Raw genomic sequence first — 19433 nt, 5'->3', positions numbered from 1 at the left:
ACTGACCCCTCTATACAGACTGTGATATAACACACTGACCCCTCTATACAGACTGTGATATAACACTGACCCCTATATACAGACTGTGATATAACACTGACCCCTCTATACAGACTGTGATATAACACACTGACCCCTCTATACAGACTGTGATATAACACACTGACCCCTCTATACAGACTGTGATATAACACACTGACCCCTCTATACAGACTGTGATATAACACACTGACCCCTCTATACAGACTGTGATATAACACACTGACCCCTCTATACAGACTGTGATATAACACACTGACCCCTCTATACAGACTGTGATATAACACTGACCCCTCTATACAGACTGTGATATAACACTGACCCCTCTATACAGACTGTGATGTAACACACTGACCCCTCTATACAGACTGTGAAATAACACACTGACCCCTCTATACAGACTGTGATATAACACTGACCCCTCTATACAGACTGTGATATAACACACTGACCCCTCTATACAGACTGTGATATAACACTGACCCCTCTATACAGACTGTGATATAACACTGACCCCTCTATACAGACTGTGATATAACACACTGACCCCTCGATACAGACTGTGATATAACACACTGACCCCTATATGCAGACTGTGATATAACACTGACCCCTCAATACAGACTGTGATATAACACTGACCCCTCTATACAGACTGTGTTATAACACTGACCCCTCTATACAGACTGTGATATAACACTGAACCCTCTATACAGACTGTGATATAACACACTGAACCCTCTATACTGACTGTGATATAACACACTGACCCCTCTATACTGACTGTGATATAACACTGACCCCTCTATACAGACTGCGATATAACACACTGACCCCTCTATACAGACTGTGATATAACACACTGACCCCTCTATACAGACTGTGATATAACACTGACCCCTCTATACAGACTGTGATATAACACTGACCCCTCTATACAGACTGTGATATAACACACTGACCCCTCTATACAGACTGTGATATAACACTGACCCCTCTATACAGACTGTGATATAACACACTGACCCCTCTATACAGACTGTGATATAACACTGACCCCTCTATACAGACTGTGATATAACACTGAACCCTCTATACAGACTGTGATATAACACACTGACCCCTCTATACAGACTGTGATATAACACACTGACGCCTCTATACAGACTGTGATATAACACACTGACCCCTCTATACATACTGTGATATAACACTGACCCCTCTATACAGACTGTGATGTAACACACTGACCCCTCTATACAGACTGTGATATAACACACTGACTCCTCTATACAGACTGTGATATAACACTGACCCCTCTATACAGACTGTGATATAACACTGAACCCTCTATACAGACTGTGATATAACACTGACCCCTCTATACAGTCTGTGATATAACACACTGACCCCTCTATACAGACTGTGATATAACACACTGACCCCTCTATACAGACTGTGATATAACACTGAACCCTCTATACAGACTGTGATATAACACTGACCCCTCTATACAGACTGTGATATAACACACTGACCCCTCTATACAGACTGTAATATAACACACTGACCCCTCTATACAGACTGTGATATAACACACTGACCCCTCTATACAGACTGTGATATAACACTGACCCCTCTATACAGACTGTGATATAACACACTGACCCCTCTATACAGACTGTGATATAACACACTGACCCCTCTATACAGACTGTGATATAACACACTGACCCCTCTATACAGACTGTGATATAACACACTGACTCCTCTATACAGACTGTGATATAACACTGACCCCTCTATACAGACTGTGATATAACACTGAACCCTCTATACAGACTGTGATATAACACTGACCCCTCTATACAGTCTGTGATATAACACACTGACCCCTCTATACAGACTGTGATATAACACACTGACCCCTCTATACAGACTGTGATATAACACTGGCCCCTCTATACAGACTGTGATATAACACTGACCCCTCTATACAGACTGTGATATAACACTGAACCCTCTATACAGACTGTGATATAACACTGACCCCTCTATACAGACTGTGATATAACACTGAACCCTCTATACAGACTGTGATATAACACTGACCACTCTATACAGACTGTGATATAACACACTGAACCCTCTATACAGTCTGTGATATAACACTGACCCCTCAATACAGACTGTGATATAACACTGAACCCTCTATACAGACTGTGATATAACACTGACCCCTCTATACAGACTGTGATATAACACTGAACCCTCTATACAGACTGTGATATAACACTGACCCCTCTATACAGACTGTGATATAACACTGACCCCTCTATACAGACTGTGATATAACAGTGAACCCTCTATACAGACTGTGATATAACACACTGACCCCTCTATACAGACTGTGATATAACACACTGAGCCCTCTATACAGACTGTGATATAACACTGACCCCTCTATACAGACTGTGATATAACACACTGACCCCTCTATACAGACTGTGATATAACACACTGACCGCTCTATACAGACTGTGATATAACACTGACCCCTCTATACAGACTGTGATATAACACACTGACCCCTCTATACAGACTGTGATATAACACTGACCTCTCTCCAGACTGTGATATAACACACTGACCCCTCTATACAGACTGTGATATAACACACTGACCCCTCTATACAGACTGTGATATAACACTGACCCCTATATACAGACTGTGATATAACACACTGACCCCTCTATACAGACTGTGATATAACACACTGACCCCTCTGTACAGACTGTGATATAACACTGAACCCTCTATACAGACTGTGATATAACACTGACCCCTCTATACAGACTGTGATATAACACACTGACCCCTCTATACAGACTGTGATATAACACACTGACCCCTATATGCAGACTGTGATATAACACTGACCCCTCAATACAGACTGTGATATAACACTGACCCCTCTATACAGACTGTCATATAACACTGACCCCTCTATACAGACTGTGATATAACACTGACCCCTCTATACAGACTGTGATATAACACACTGACCCCTCTATACAGACTGTGATATAACACTGACCCCTCTATACAGACTGTGATATAACACACTGACCCCTCTATACAGACTGTGATATAACACACTGACCCCTATATGCAGACTGTGATATAACACTGACCCCTCAATACAGACTGTGATATAACACTGACCCCTCTATACAGACTGTGATATAACACTGACCCCTCTATACAGACTGTGATATAACACACTGACCCCTCTATACAGACTGTGATATAACACTGACCCCTCTATACAGACTGTGATATAACACTGACCCCTCTATACAGACTGTGATATAACACTGACCCCTCTATACAGACTGTGATATAACACTGACCCCTCTATACAGACTGTGATATTACACACTGAGCCCTCTATACAGACTGTGATATAACACTGATCCCTCTATACAGACTGTGATATAACACACTGACCCCTCTATACAGACTGTGATATAATACTGACCCCTCCATACAGACTGTGTTATAACACTGACCCCTCTATACAGACTGTGATATAACACTGACCCCTCTATACAGACTGTGATATAACACTGACCCCTCTATACAGACTGTGATATAACACTGACCCCTCAATACAGACTGTGATATAACACTGACCCCTCTATACAGACTGTGATATAACACACTGAGCCCTCTATACAGACTATGATATAACACTGATCCCTCTATACAGACTGTGATATAACACACTGACCCCTCTATACAGACTGTGATATAACACTGACCCCTCCATACAGACTGTGTTATAACACTGACCCCTCTATACAGACTGTGATATAACACTGATCCCTCTATACAGACTGTGATATAACACTGAACCCTCTATACAGACTGTGATATAACCCACTGACCCCTCTATACTGACTGTGATATAACACTGACCCCTCTATACAGACTGCGATATAACACACTGACCCCTCTATACAGACTGTGATATAACACTGACCCCTCTATACAGACTGTGATATAACACTGACCCCTCTATACAGACTGTGATATAACACTGAACCCTCTATACAGACTGTGATATAACACACTGACCCCTCTATACAGACTGTGATATAACACTGACCCCTCTATACAGACTGTGATATAACACTGAACCCTCTATACAGACTGTGATATAACACACCGACCCCTCTATACAGACTGTGATATAACACACTGACCCCTCTATACAGACTGTGATATAACACACTGACCCCTCTATACATACTGTGATATAACACTGAACCCTCTATACAGACTGTGATATAACACTGACCCCTCCATACAGACTGTGATATAACACACTGACCCCTCTATACAGACTGTGATATAACACACTGACCCCTCTATACAGACTGTGATATAACACTGACCCCTCTATACAGACTGTAATATAACACACTGACCCCTCTATACAGACTGTGATATAACACTGAACCCTCTATACAGACTGTGATATAACACTTACCCCTCAATACAGACTGTGATATAACACTGACCCCTCTATACAGACTGTGATAAACCACTGACCCCTCTATACAGACTGTGATATAACACACTGACCCCTCTATACAGACTGTGATATAACACTGACCCCTCTATACAGACTGTGATATAACACTGACCCCTCTATACAGACTGTGATATAACACTGACCCCTCTATACAGACTGTGAAATAACACTGACCCCTCTATACAGACTGTGATATAACACACTGAGCCCTCTATACAGACTGTGATATAACACTGATCCCTCTATACAGACTGTGATATAACACACTGACCCCTCTATACAGACTGTGATATAACACTGACCCCTCTATACAGACTGTGTTATAACACTGACCCCTCTATACAGACTGTGATATAACACTGAACCCTCTATACAGACTGTGACATAACCCACTGACCCCTCTATACTGACTGTGATATAACACTGACCCCTCTATACAGACTGCGATATAACACACTGACCCCTCTATACAGACTGTGATATAACACTGACCCCTCTATACAGACTGTGATATAACACTGAACCCTCTATACAGACTGTGATATAACACTGACCCCTCTATACAGTCTGTGATATAACACACTGACCCCTCTATACAGACTGTGATATAACACACTGACCCCTCTATACAGACTGTGATATAACACTGAACCCTCTATACAGACTGTGATATAACACTGACCCCTCTATACAGACTGTGATATAACACACTGACCCCTCTATACAGACTGTAATATAACACACTGACCCCTCTATACAGACTGTGATATAACACACTGACCCCTCTATACAGACTGTGATATAACACTGACCCCTCTATACAGACTGTGATATAACACACTGACCCCTCTATACAGACTGTGATATAAGACACTGACCCCTCTATACAGACTGTGATATAACACACTGACCCCTCTATACAGACTGTGATATAACACACTGACCCCTCTATACAGACTGTGATATAACACACTGACCCCTCTATACAGACTGTGATATAACACTGACCCCTCTATACAGACTGTGATATAACACTGACCCCTCTATACAGACTGTGATATAACACTGAACCCTCTATACAGACTGTGATATAACACTGACCCCTCTATACAGACTGTGATATAACACTGACCCCTCTATACAGACTGTGATATAACACTGAACCCTCTATACAGACTGTGATATAACACACTGACCCCTCTATACAGACTGTGATATAACACACTGACCCCTCTATACAGACTGTGATATAACACACTGAACCCTCTATACAGACTGTGATATAACACTGACCCCTCTATACAGACTGTGATATAACACTGACCCCTCTATACAGACTGTGATATAACACTGACCCCTCTATACAGACTGTGATATAACACTGACCCCTCTATACAGACTGTGATATAACACACTGACCCCTCTATACAGACTGTGATATAACACTGACCCCTCTATACAGACTGTGATATAACACTGAACCCTCTATACAGACTGTGATATAACACACTGACCCCTCTATACAGACTGTGATATAACACTGACCCCTCTATACAGACTGTGATATAACACACTGACCCCTCTATACAGACTGTGATATAACACACTGACCCCTCTATACAGACTGTGATATAACACACTGACCCCTCTATACAGACTGTGATATAACACTGACCCCTCTATACAGACTGTGATATAACACACTGACCCCTCTATACAGACTGTGATATAACACTGACCCCTCTATACAGACTGTGATATAACACACTGACCCCTCTATACAGACTGTGATATAACACACTGACCCCTCTATACAGACTGTGATATAACACTGACCCCTCTATACAGACTGTGATATAACACTGACCCCTCTATACAGACTGTGATATAACACTGACCCCTCTATACAGACTGTGATATAACACTGAACCCTCTATACAGACTGTGATATAACACCGACCCCTCTATACAGACTGTGATATAACACTGACCCCTCTATACAGACTGTGATATAACACACTGACCCCGCTATACAGACTGTGATATAACACACTGACCCCTCTATACAGACTGTGATATAACACTGACCCCTCTATACAGACTGTGATATAACACTGACCCCTCTATACAGACTGTGATATAACACTGACCCCTCTATACAGACTGTGATATAACACTGAACCCTCTATACAGACTGTGATATAACACCGACCCCTCTATACAGACTGTGATATAACACTGACCCCTCTATACAGACTGTGATATAACACACTGACCCCTCTATACAGACTGTGATATAACACACTGACCCCTCTATACAGACTGTGATATAACACTGACCCCTCTATACAGACTGTGATATAACACTGAACCCTCTATACAGACTGTGATATAACACTGACCCCTCTATACAGACTGTGATATAACACTGACCCCTCTATACAGACTGTGATATAACACTGACCCCTCTATACAGACTGTGATATAACACACTGACCCCTCTATACAGACTGTGATATAACACACTGACCCCTCTATACAGACTGCGATATAACACACTGACGCCTCTATACAGACTGTGATATAACACTGACCCCTCTATACAGACTGTGATATAACACACTGAACCCTCTATACAGACTGTGATATAACACTGACCCCTCTATACAGACTGTGATATAACACACTGACCCCTCTATACAGACTGTGATATAACACTGACCCCTCTATACAGGCTGTGATATAACACTGACCCCTCTATACAGACTGTGATATAACACACTGACCCCTCTATACAGACTGTGATATAACACTGACCCCTCTATACAGACTGTGATATAACACTGACCACTCTATACAGACTGTGATATAACACTGACCCCTCTATACAGGCTGTGATATAACACTGACCCCTCTATACAGACTGTGATGTAACACACTGACCCCTCTATACAGACTGTGATATAACACACTATTCCCTCTATACATACTGTGATATAACACTGACCCCTCTATACAGACTGTGATATAACACTGAACCCTCTATACAGACTGTGATATAACACTGACCCCTCTATACAGACTGTGATATAACACTGACCCCTCTATACAGACTGTGATATAACACACTATTCCCTCTATACATACTGTGATATAACACTGACCCCTCTATACAGACTGTGATGTAACACACTGACCCCTCTATACAGACTGTGATATAACACACTGAACCCTCTATACAGACTGTGATATAACACTGACCCCTCTATACAGACTGTGATATAACACTGACCCCTCTATACAGACTGTGATATAACACTGACCCCTCTATACAGACTGTGATATAACACTGACCCCTCTATACAGACTGTGATATAACACACTGACCCCTCTATACAGACTGTGATATAACACTGACCCCTCTATACAGACTGTGATATAACACACTGACCCCTCTATACAGACTGTGATATAACACTGACCCCTCTATACAGACTGTGATATAACACACTATTCCCTCTATACATACTGTGATATAACACTGACCCCTCTATACAGACTGTGATGTAACACACTGACCCCTCTATACAGACTGTGATATAACACACTGAACCCTCTATACAGACTGTGATATAACACTGACCCCTCTATACAGACTGTGATATAACACTGACCCCTCTATACAGACTGTGATATAACACTGACCCCTCTATACAGACTGTGATATAACACTGACCCCTCTGTACAGACTGTGATATAACACACTGACCCCTCTATACAGACTGTGATATAACACTGACCCCTCTATACAGACTGTGATATAACACTGACCCCTCTATACAGACTGTGATATAACACACTGACCCCTCTATACAGACTGTGATATAACACACTGAACCCTCTATACAGACTGTGATATAACACTGACCCCTCTATACAGACTGTGATATAACACTGACCCCTCAATACAGACTGTGATATAACACACTGACCACTCTATACAGACTGTGATATAACACTGACCCCTCTATACAGACTGTGATATAACACTGACCCCTCTATACAGACTGTGATATAACACACTGACCCCTCTATACAGACTGTGAGATAACACTGACCCCTCTATACAGACTGTGAAATAACACACTGACCCCTCTATACAGACTGTGATATAACACTGACCCCTCTATACAGACTGTGATATAACACACTGACCCCTCTATACAGACTGTGATATAACACTGACCCCTCTATACAGACTGTGATATAACACACTGACCCCTCTATACAGACTGTGATATAACACTGACCCCTCTGTACAGTCTGTGATATAACACACTGACCCCTCTATACAGACTGTGATATAACACACTGACCCCTCTATACAGACTGTGATATAACACTGAACCCTCTATACAGACTGTAATATAACACACTGACCCCTCTATACAGACTGTGATATAACACACTGACCCCTCTATACAGACTGTGATATAACACACTGACCCCTCTATACAGACTGTGATATAACACTGAACCCCCTATACAGACCTTGATACAACACTGAACCCTCTATACAGACTGTGATATAACAGTGAACCCTCTATACAGACTGTGATATAACACACTGACCCCTCTATACAGACTGTGATATAACACACTGACCCCTCTATACAGACTGTGATATAACACACTGACCCCTCCATACAGACTGTGATATAACACTGACCCCTCTATACAGACTGTGATATAACACTGAACCCTCTATACAGACTGTGATATAACACTGACCCCTCTATACAGACTGTGATATAACACACTGACCCCTCCATACAGACTGTGATATAACACTGACCCCTCCATACAGACTGTGATATAACACTGACCCCTCTATACAGACTGTGATATAACACTGAACCCTCTATACAGACTGTGATATAACACTGACCACTCTATACAGACTGTGATATAACACTGACCCCTCTATGCAGACTGTGATATAACACTGAACCCTCTATACAGACTGTGATATAACACTGACCCCTCTATACAGACTGTGATATAACACACTGAACCCTCTATACAGACTGTGATATAACACTGACCCCTCTATACAGACTGTGATATAACACTGACCCCTCTATACAGACTGTGATATAACACACTGAACCCTCTATACAGACTGTGATATAACACTGACCCCTCTATACAGACTGTGATATAACACTGACCCCTCTATACAGACTGTGATATAACACTGAACCCTCTATACAGACTGTGATATAACACCGACCCCTCTATACAGACTGTGATATAACACTGACCCCTCTATACAGACTGTGATATAACACACTGACCCCTCTATACAGACTGTGATATAACACACTGACCCCTCTATACAGACTGTGATATAACACTGACCCCTCTATACAGACTGTGATATAACACTGAACCCTCTATACAGACTGTGATATAACACTGACCCCTCTATACAGACTGTGATATAACACTGACCCCTCTATACAGACTGTGATATAACACTGACCCCTCTATACAGACTGTGATATAACACACTGACCCCTCTATACAGACTGTGATATAACACACTGACCCCTCTATACAGACTGCGATATAACACACTGACGCCTCTATACAGACTGTGATATAACACTGACCCCTCTATACAGACTGTGATATAACACACTGAACCCTCTATACAGACTGTGATATAACACTGACCCCTCTATACAGACTGTGATATAACACACTGACCCCTCTATACAGACTGTGATATAACACTGACCCCTCTATACAGGCTGTGATATAACACTGACCCCTCTATACAGACTGTGATATAACACACTGACCCCTCTATACAGACTGTGATATAACACTGACCCCTCTATACAGACTGTGATATAACACTGACCACTCTATACAGACTGTGATATAACACTGACCCCTCTATACAGGCTGTGATATAACACTGACCCCTCTATACAGACTGTGATGTAACACACTGACCCCTCTATACAGACTGTGATATAACACACTATTCCCTCTATACATACTGTGATATAACACTGACCCCTCTATACAGACTGTGATATAACACTGAACCCTCTATACAGACTGTGATATAACACTGACCCCTCTATACAGACTGTGATATAACACTGACCCCTCTATACAGACTGTGATATAACACACTATTCCCTCTATACATACTGTGATATAACACTGACCCCTCTATACAGACTGTGATGTAACACACTGACCCCTCTATACAGACTGTGATATAACACACTGAACCCTCTATACAGACTGTGATATAACACTGACCCCTCTATACAGACTGTGATATAACACTGACCCCTCTATACAGACTGTGATATAACACTGACCCCTCTATACAGACTGTGATATAACACTGACCCCTCTATACAGACTGTGATATAACACACTGACCCCTCTATACAGACTGTGATATAACACTGACCCCTCTATACAGACTGTGATATAACACACTGACCCCTCTATACAGACTGTGATATAACACTGACCCCTCTATACAGACTGTGATATAACACACTATTCCCTCTATACATACTGTGATATAACACTGACCCCTCTATACAGACTGTGATGTAACACACTGACCCCTCTATACAGACTGTGATATAACACACTGAACCCTCTATACAGACTGTGATATAACACTGACCCCTCTATACAGACTGTGATATAACACTGACCCCTCTATACAGACTGTGATATAACACTGACCCCTCTATACAGACTGTGATATAACACTGACCCCTCTGTACAGACTGTGATATAACACACTGACCCCTCTATACAGACTGTGATATAACACTGACCCCTCTATACAGACTGTGATATAACACTGACCCCTCTATACAGACTGTGATATAACACACTGACCCCTCTATACAGACTGTGATATAACACACTGAACCCTCTATACAGACTGTGATATAACACTGACCCCTCTATACAGACTGTGATATAACACTGACCCCTCAATACAGACTGTGATATAACACACTGACCACTCTATACAGACTGTGATATAACACTGACCCCTCTATACAGACTGTGATATAACACTGACCCCTCTATACAGACTGTGATATAACACACTGACCCCTCTATACAGACTGTGAGATAACACTGACCCCTCTATACAGACTGTGAAATAACACACTGACCCCTCTATACAGACTGTGATATAACACTGACCCCTCTATACAGACTGTGATATAACACACTGACCCCTCTATACAGACTGTGATATAACACTGACCCCTCTATACAGACTGTGATATAACACACTGACCCCTCTATACAGACTGTGATATAACACTGACCCCTCTGTACAGTCTGTGATATAACACACTGACCCCTCTATACAGACTGTGATATAACACACTGACCCCTCTATACAGACTGTGATATAACACTGAACCCTCTATACAGACTGTAATATAACACACTGACCCCTCTATACAGACTGTGATATAACACACTGACCCCTCTATACAGACTGTGATATAACACACTGACCCCTCTATACAGACTGTGATATAACACTGAACCCCCTATACAGACCTTGATACAACACTGAACCCTCTATACAGACTGTGATATAACAGTGAACCCTCTATACAGACTGTGATATAACACACTGACCCCTCTATACAGACTGTGATATAACACACTGACCCCTCTATACAGACTGTGATATAACACACTGACCCCTCCATACAGACTGTGATATAACACTGACCCCTCTATACAGACTGTGATATAACACTGAACCCTCTATACAGACTGTGATATAACACTGACCCCTCTATACAGACTGTGATATAACACACTGACCCCTCCATACAGACTGTGATATAACACTGACCCCTCCATACAGACTGTGATATAACACTGACCCCTCTATACAGACTGTGATATAACACTGAACCCTCTATACAGACTGTGATATAACACTGACCACTCTATACAGACTGTGATATAACACTGACCCCTCTATGCAGACTGTGATATAACACACTGACCCCTCTATACAGACTGTGATATAACACTGACCCCTCTATACAGACTGTGATATAACACTGACCCCTCTATACAGACTGTGATATAACACACTGACCCCTCTATGCAGACTGTGATATAACACACTGACCCCTCTATACAGACTGTGATATAACACTGACCCCTCTATACAGACTGTGATATAACACTGACCCCTCTATACAGACTGTGATATAACACACTGACCCCTCCATACAGACTGTGATATAACACTGACCCCTCCATACAGACTGTGATATAACACTGACCCCTCTATACAGACTGTGATATAACACTGAACCCTCTATACAGACTGTGATATAACACTGACCACTCTATACAGACTGTGATATAACACTGACCCCTCTATGCAGACTGTGATATAACACACTGACCCCTCTATACAGACTGTGATATAACACTGACCCCTCTATACAGACTGTGATATAACACTGACCCCTCTATACAGACTGTGATATAACACTGACCCCTCTATACAGACTGTGATATAACACTGACCCCTCTATACAGACTGTGATATAACACACTGACCCCTCTATACAGACTGTGATATAACACTGACCCCTCTATACAGACTGTGATATAACACACTGACCCCTCTGTACAGACTGTGATATAACACTGACCCCTCTATACAGACTGTGATATAACACACTGACCCCTCTATACAGACTGTGATATAACACACTGACCCCTCTATACAGACTGCGATATAACACTGACCCCTCTATACAGACTGTGATATAACACACTGACCCCTCTATACAGACTGTGATATAACACACTGACCCCTCTATACAGACTGCGATATAACACTGAACCCTCTATAAAGACTGTGATATAACACACTGACCCCTCTATACAGACTGTGATATAACACTGACCCCTCTATACCGACTGTGATATAACACACTGAACCCTCTATACAGACTGTGATATAACACTGACCACTCTATACAGACTGTGATATAACACTGACCCCTCTATACAGACTGTGATGTAACACACTGACCCCTCTATACAGACTTTGATATATAACACTGGCCCCTCTATACAGACTGTGATATAACACACTGACCCCTCTATACAGACTGCGATATAACACTGACCCCTCTATACAGACTGTGATATAACACTGACCCCTCTATACAGACTGTGATATAACACTGACCCCTCTATACAGACTGTGATATAACACACTATTCCCTCTATACATACTGTGATATAACACTGACCCCTCTATACAGACTGTGATATAACACTGACCCCTCTATACAGACTGTGATATAACACTGACCCCTCCATACAGACTGTGATATAGCACACTGACCCCTCTATACAGACTGTGATATAACACTGACCCCTCTATACAGACTGTGATATAACACTGACCCCTCTATACAGACTGTGATATAACACTGACCCCTCCATACAGACTGTGATATAACACTGACCCCTCTATACATACTGTGATATAACACTGACCCCTCTATACAGACTGTGATATAACACTGACCCCTCCATACAGACTGTGATATAACACACTGACCCCTCTATACAGACTGTGATATAACACACTGAACCCTCTATACAGACTGTGATATAACACACTGACCCCTCTATACAGACTGTGATATAACACTGACCCCTCTATACAGACTGTGATATAACACTGACCCCTCTATACAGACTGTGATATAACACTGACCCCTCTATACAGACTGTGATATAACACTGACCCCTCTATACAGACTGTGATATAACACACTATTCCCTCTATACATACTGTGATATAACACTGACCCCTCTATACAGACTGTGATGTAACACACTGACCCCTCTATACAGACTGTGATATAACACTGACCCCTCTATACAGACTGTGATATAACACACTGACCCCTCTATACAGACTGTGATATAACACTGACCCCTCTATACAGACTGTGATATAACACACTGACCCCTCTATACAGACTGTGATATAACACTGACCCCTCTATACAGACTGTGATATAACACACTGACCCCTCTATACAGACTGTGATATAACACTGACCGACCCCTCTATAGGGACTGTGATATAACACACTGAACCCTCTATACAGACTGTGATATAACACCGACCCCTCTATACAGACTGTGATATAACACTGACCCCTCTATACAGACTGTGATATAACACACTGACCCCTCTATACAGACTGTGATATAACACACTGACCCCTCTATACAGACTGTGATATAACACTGACCCCTCTATACAGACTGTGATATAACACTGACCCCTCTATACAGACTGTGATATAACACTGACCCCTCTATACAGACTGTGATATAACACTGAACCCTCTATACAGACTGTGATATAACACCGACCCCTCTATACAGACTGTGATATAACACTGACCCCTCTATACAGACTGTGATATAACACACTGACCCCTCTATACAGACTGTGATATAACACACTGACCCCTCTATACAGACTGTGATATAACACTGACCCCTCTATACAGACTGTGATATAACACTGAACCCTCTATACAGACTGTGATATAACACTGACCCCTCTATACAGACTGTGATATAACACTGACCCCTCTATACAGACTGTGATATAACACTGACCCCTCTATACAGACTGTGATATAACACAATGACCCCTCTATACAGACTGTGATATAACACACTGACCCCTCTATACAGACTGCGATATAACACACTGACGCCTCTATACAGACTGTGATATAACACTGACCCCTCTATACAGACTGTGATATAACACACTGAACCCTCTATACAGACTGTGATATAACACTGACCCCTCTATACAGACTGTGATATAACACACTGAACCCTCTATACAGACTGTGATATAACACTGACCCCTCTATACAGACTGTGATATAACACACTGACCCCTCTATACAGACTGTGATATAACACTGACCCCTCTATACAGGCTGTGATATAACACTGACCCCTCTATACAGGCTGTGATATAACACTGACCCCTCTATACAGACTGTGATGTAACACACTGACCCCTCTATACAGACTGTGATATAACACTGACCCCTCTATACAGACTGTGATATAACACTGACCCCTCTATACAGACTGTGATATAACACACTGACCCCTCTATACAGACTGTGATATAACACACTGACCCCTCTATACAGACTGTGATATAACACTGACCCCTCTATACAGACTGTGATATAACACACTGACCCCTCTATACAGACTGTGATATAACACACTGAACCCTCCATACAGACTGTGATATAACACTGACCCCTCTATACAGACTGTGATATAACACACTGAACCCTCTATACAGACTGTGATATAACACACTGAACCCTCTATACAGACTGTGATATAACACACTGACCCCTCTATACAGAATGTGATATAACACACTGACCCCTCTATACAGACTGTGATATAACACACTGACCCCTCTATACAGACTGTGATATAACACTGACCCCTCTATACAGACTGTGATATAACACACTGAACCCTCTATACAGACTGTGATATAACACTGACCCCTCTATACAGACTGTGATATAACACACTGACCCCTCTATACAGACTGTGATATAACACTGAACCCTCTATACAGACTGTGATATAACACACTGAACCCTCCATACAGACTGTGATATAACACTGAACCCTCTATACAGACTGTGATATAACACACTGACCCCTCTATACAGACTGTGATATAACACACTGAACCCTCTATACAGACTGTGATATAACATTGACCCCTCTATACAGACTGTGATATAACACTGAACCCTCTATACAGACTGTGATATAACACTGAACCCTCTATACAGACTGTGATATAACACACTGACCCCTCTATACAGACTGTGATATAACACACTGACCCCTCTATACAGACTGTGATATAACACACTGACCCCTCTATACAGACTGTGATATAACACACTGACCCCACTATACAGACTGCGATATAACACTGACCCCTCTATACAGACTGTGATATAACACTGACCCCTCTATACAGACTGTGATATAACACTGAACCCTCTATACAGACTGTGATATAACACACTGACCCCTCTATACAGACTGTGATATAACACTGACCCCTCTATACAGACCGCTAACAACTGCCTCTGTTATTTTCACAAGTACAGTCCCTCCCTCTCCATTCTCTCCCTCTCATTCTCTCCATTCACAGCCTCTCTTTATTCTCACACTCTCACCCTCCATTGTCTCCAGCAACCTGTCAGATACTTTCTTCACAGCTCCGCTCATGGTCATCTTGCCGTTCTGCAGGAGCTCCTCGATGATCAGCTCCCCCGTGTCTCCGTATAGCGTCTTGGCCGAGTAGATGTAGCGGGCGTAGCGCAGAATGCGAATGATGGGTGCGTGGTGCACCTCGTACTCCACAAACCCCCGCTTGTGCACGTGATAGGAGGCGAAGTTGTGATGGATGAGGACGCAGAGAGCTTTCTTAACCTGCAACGGAGCAAATGGTGAGTCAAGACCCTGACACACCCGTCCTCCCCTACACAACGTAACCCCCCTCCGCCCTCCTCCTTCCTCCTCTCCCCTGCGCACAGTCTCCCGGTGTGCTTTAGGCTTAGCTGGGCCCACGTAACCATTCAGCCCAACTATTAAAACAAGGTATAAACAGACTCACTGCTTCCACTCCCTCGGTATCCCCAACACAAAGTATCCGGAAATCTCTGCAGAGAGAGAGCTGGAGCCAGAATCACGCCGGATTTTCCCTCAAATACTAGGGAAACAGGTCAGCTCTCTGAACACGGCGGTTCTCACAAGGAGTGGCATTTGAACAGAGCCCCCCCCCACCGTGCCGTGACCTTGACTCTGGCTGCACTCCCCGAGGAACCACCATTCCCACCGTTTTAGGTTCTAACGTGAGGTTAACCATTTTGGTCGGAATAACAGCAAAAGGGATTATTATTTAAATGATAAAATATTCAAACATGCCGCTGTGCAGAGAGACCTGGGTGTGCTAGTGCACGAGTCGCAGAAAGTTGGTTTTCAGGTGCAGCAGGTGATTAAGGCGGCGAATGGAATTTTGCCCTTCATTGCTAGAGGGATGGAGTTTAAGACTAGGGAGGTTATGCTGCAACTGTATAAGGTGTTAGTGAGTGCAGAAGCCAGGTATTTCTAATACAACTAATATAGGTAAAAGATAGCTGTTTAAGCATAAATATTAAGCCCCAGTTTTAAATTAAGGATTGAAGAGACACATATTCTGCACATTCATTTTACACAGTTTTGAAGTAACACCGAAGTCTGATAAAACAGACAGTCTTGAATACATTTTTCCAGTCAGTGTCCAACGACAGAGAAGACCCGTAACAACAACATTGCCTGATAAGATAACATGAAAGCTCCATTGTTATAATAGCCTGAACCACATTCCATAACTGATGAGGCTGAAACATTTTAGATTATTGGTGTGGTTTTAAAATGGACAGTTTATAAAACATCAAATCAAATATATATTTGATTCCAACTTTCTCAAAACATAACACTTTCATAGAAGCAGCATAATTCACTTTGCTAAATTCAAACAGACTTTGATTTACATTTTGCAAGTCATTTGCAATATCCAAGCCAGCATATTTTGGCTTTGATAAAGCAACACATTGCATTCTTTAACATACACAAGTGTGTAGATACGCAACATAGAACATAGAATTTTACAGTGCAGAAGGAGGCCATTCGGCCCATCAAGTCTGCACCGGCTCTTGGAAAGAGCACCCTACCCAAGGTCAACACCGCCACCCTATCCAACAATTAGAAGTAACGTCACATATTGAAGGTGGACGGCTTGCCGTCAAATCAAATGTATTTGAGTCTGACCCAAACCAATTAGGATTATATTGGGGGTGTAATTAGACGACTTACGACAGATATGAAAGGGTATAACTGAAGAAGTTTCGGCCCGCCATTTTGAGTTTTAGTTTTGAGTTTGAGTTTGAGTTTGGAGTTTTTGTTGTAGATTAGGTTTAGGTAGATTGGTAGGGTAGGTTTTTGTAGGTAGTTTATTAGTTTTTGTTTTGTTGGTTTGAAGCTGAAGGTTAGCTCTCTCTCTCTCGCTCTCTCTCTCTCTCTGCTGTCTGTCTCTCTCTGTCTCTCTCTCGCTCTCTCTCTCTGTCTGTCTCTCTCTCGCTCTCTCTCTCTCTCACTCTCTCTCTCTCTCTCTCTCTCTCTCTCTCTCTCTCTCTCTCTCTCTCTCTCTCTCTCTCTCTCTCTCTCTCTCTCTCTCTCTCTCCTCTCTCTCTCTCTCTCTCTCTCTCTCTCTCTCTCTCTCTCTCTCTCTCTCTCTCTCTCGCTCTCTCTCGCTCTCTCGCTCTCTCGCTCTCTCTCTCTCTCTCTCGCTCTCTCGCTCTCTCTCTCTCGCTCTCTCGCTCTCTCTCTTTTCATATTTCATTTTCAGACTTTGACTTTTAAAAGTTATTGTCGAGCTGTCTGCCTGAGCAAGAATATAATGTCTGTGATTCTTTTGAAAGCTTCAAATTGTCTACGAATTGCCTTTTGAATGACTTTCAAATTGTAATCAATAGAAGATAAATAAAACAATTCTTACTGGCACCCGAGAAGTTTTTAACTTAAGTTTCTCCTGAGTTCC

General features: G+C 42.2%; 1 protein-coding gene across 1 annotated transcript in view; it reads right to left on the bottom strand.

The window, feature by feature from the left end:
- The window catches only part of LOC140402900 (DNA-directed RNA polymerase III subunit RPC3-like), a gene marked incomplete at its 5' end in the record, with an annotated part of 131308 nt that extends 111875 nt beyond the window's left edge, over positions 1 to 19433 (bottom strand). The window contains 2 exons of the mRNA XM_072490528.1: positions 17029 to 17284; positions 19392 to 19433. Of these exons, the coding sequence (XP_072346629.1) occupies positions 17029 to 17284; positions 19392 to 19433 (298 nt within the window). The remainder of the gene's footprint in view (positions 1 to 17028; positions 17285 to 19391) is intronic.

Source organism: Scyliorhinus torazame, chromosome 26, assembly GCF_047496885.1.
Source record: "Scyliorhinus torazame isolate Kashiwa2021f chromosome 26, sScyTor2.1, whole genome shotgun sequence".
Lineage (NCBI taxonomy): Eukaryota > Metazoa > Chordata > Chondrichthyes > Carcharhiniformes > Scyliorhinidae > Scyliorhinus > Scyliorhinus torazame.
Note: the sequence above shows the minus strand (reverse complement) of the source record. Positions and strands in the feature narration are given on the sequence as shown.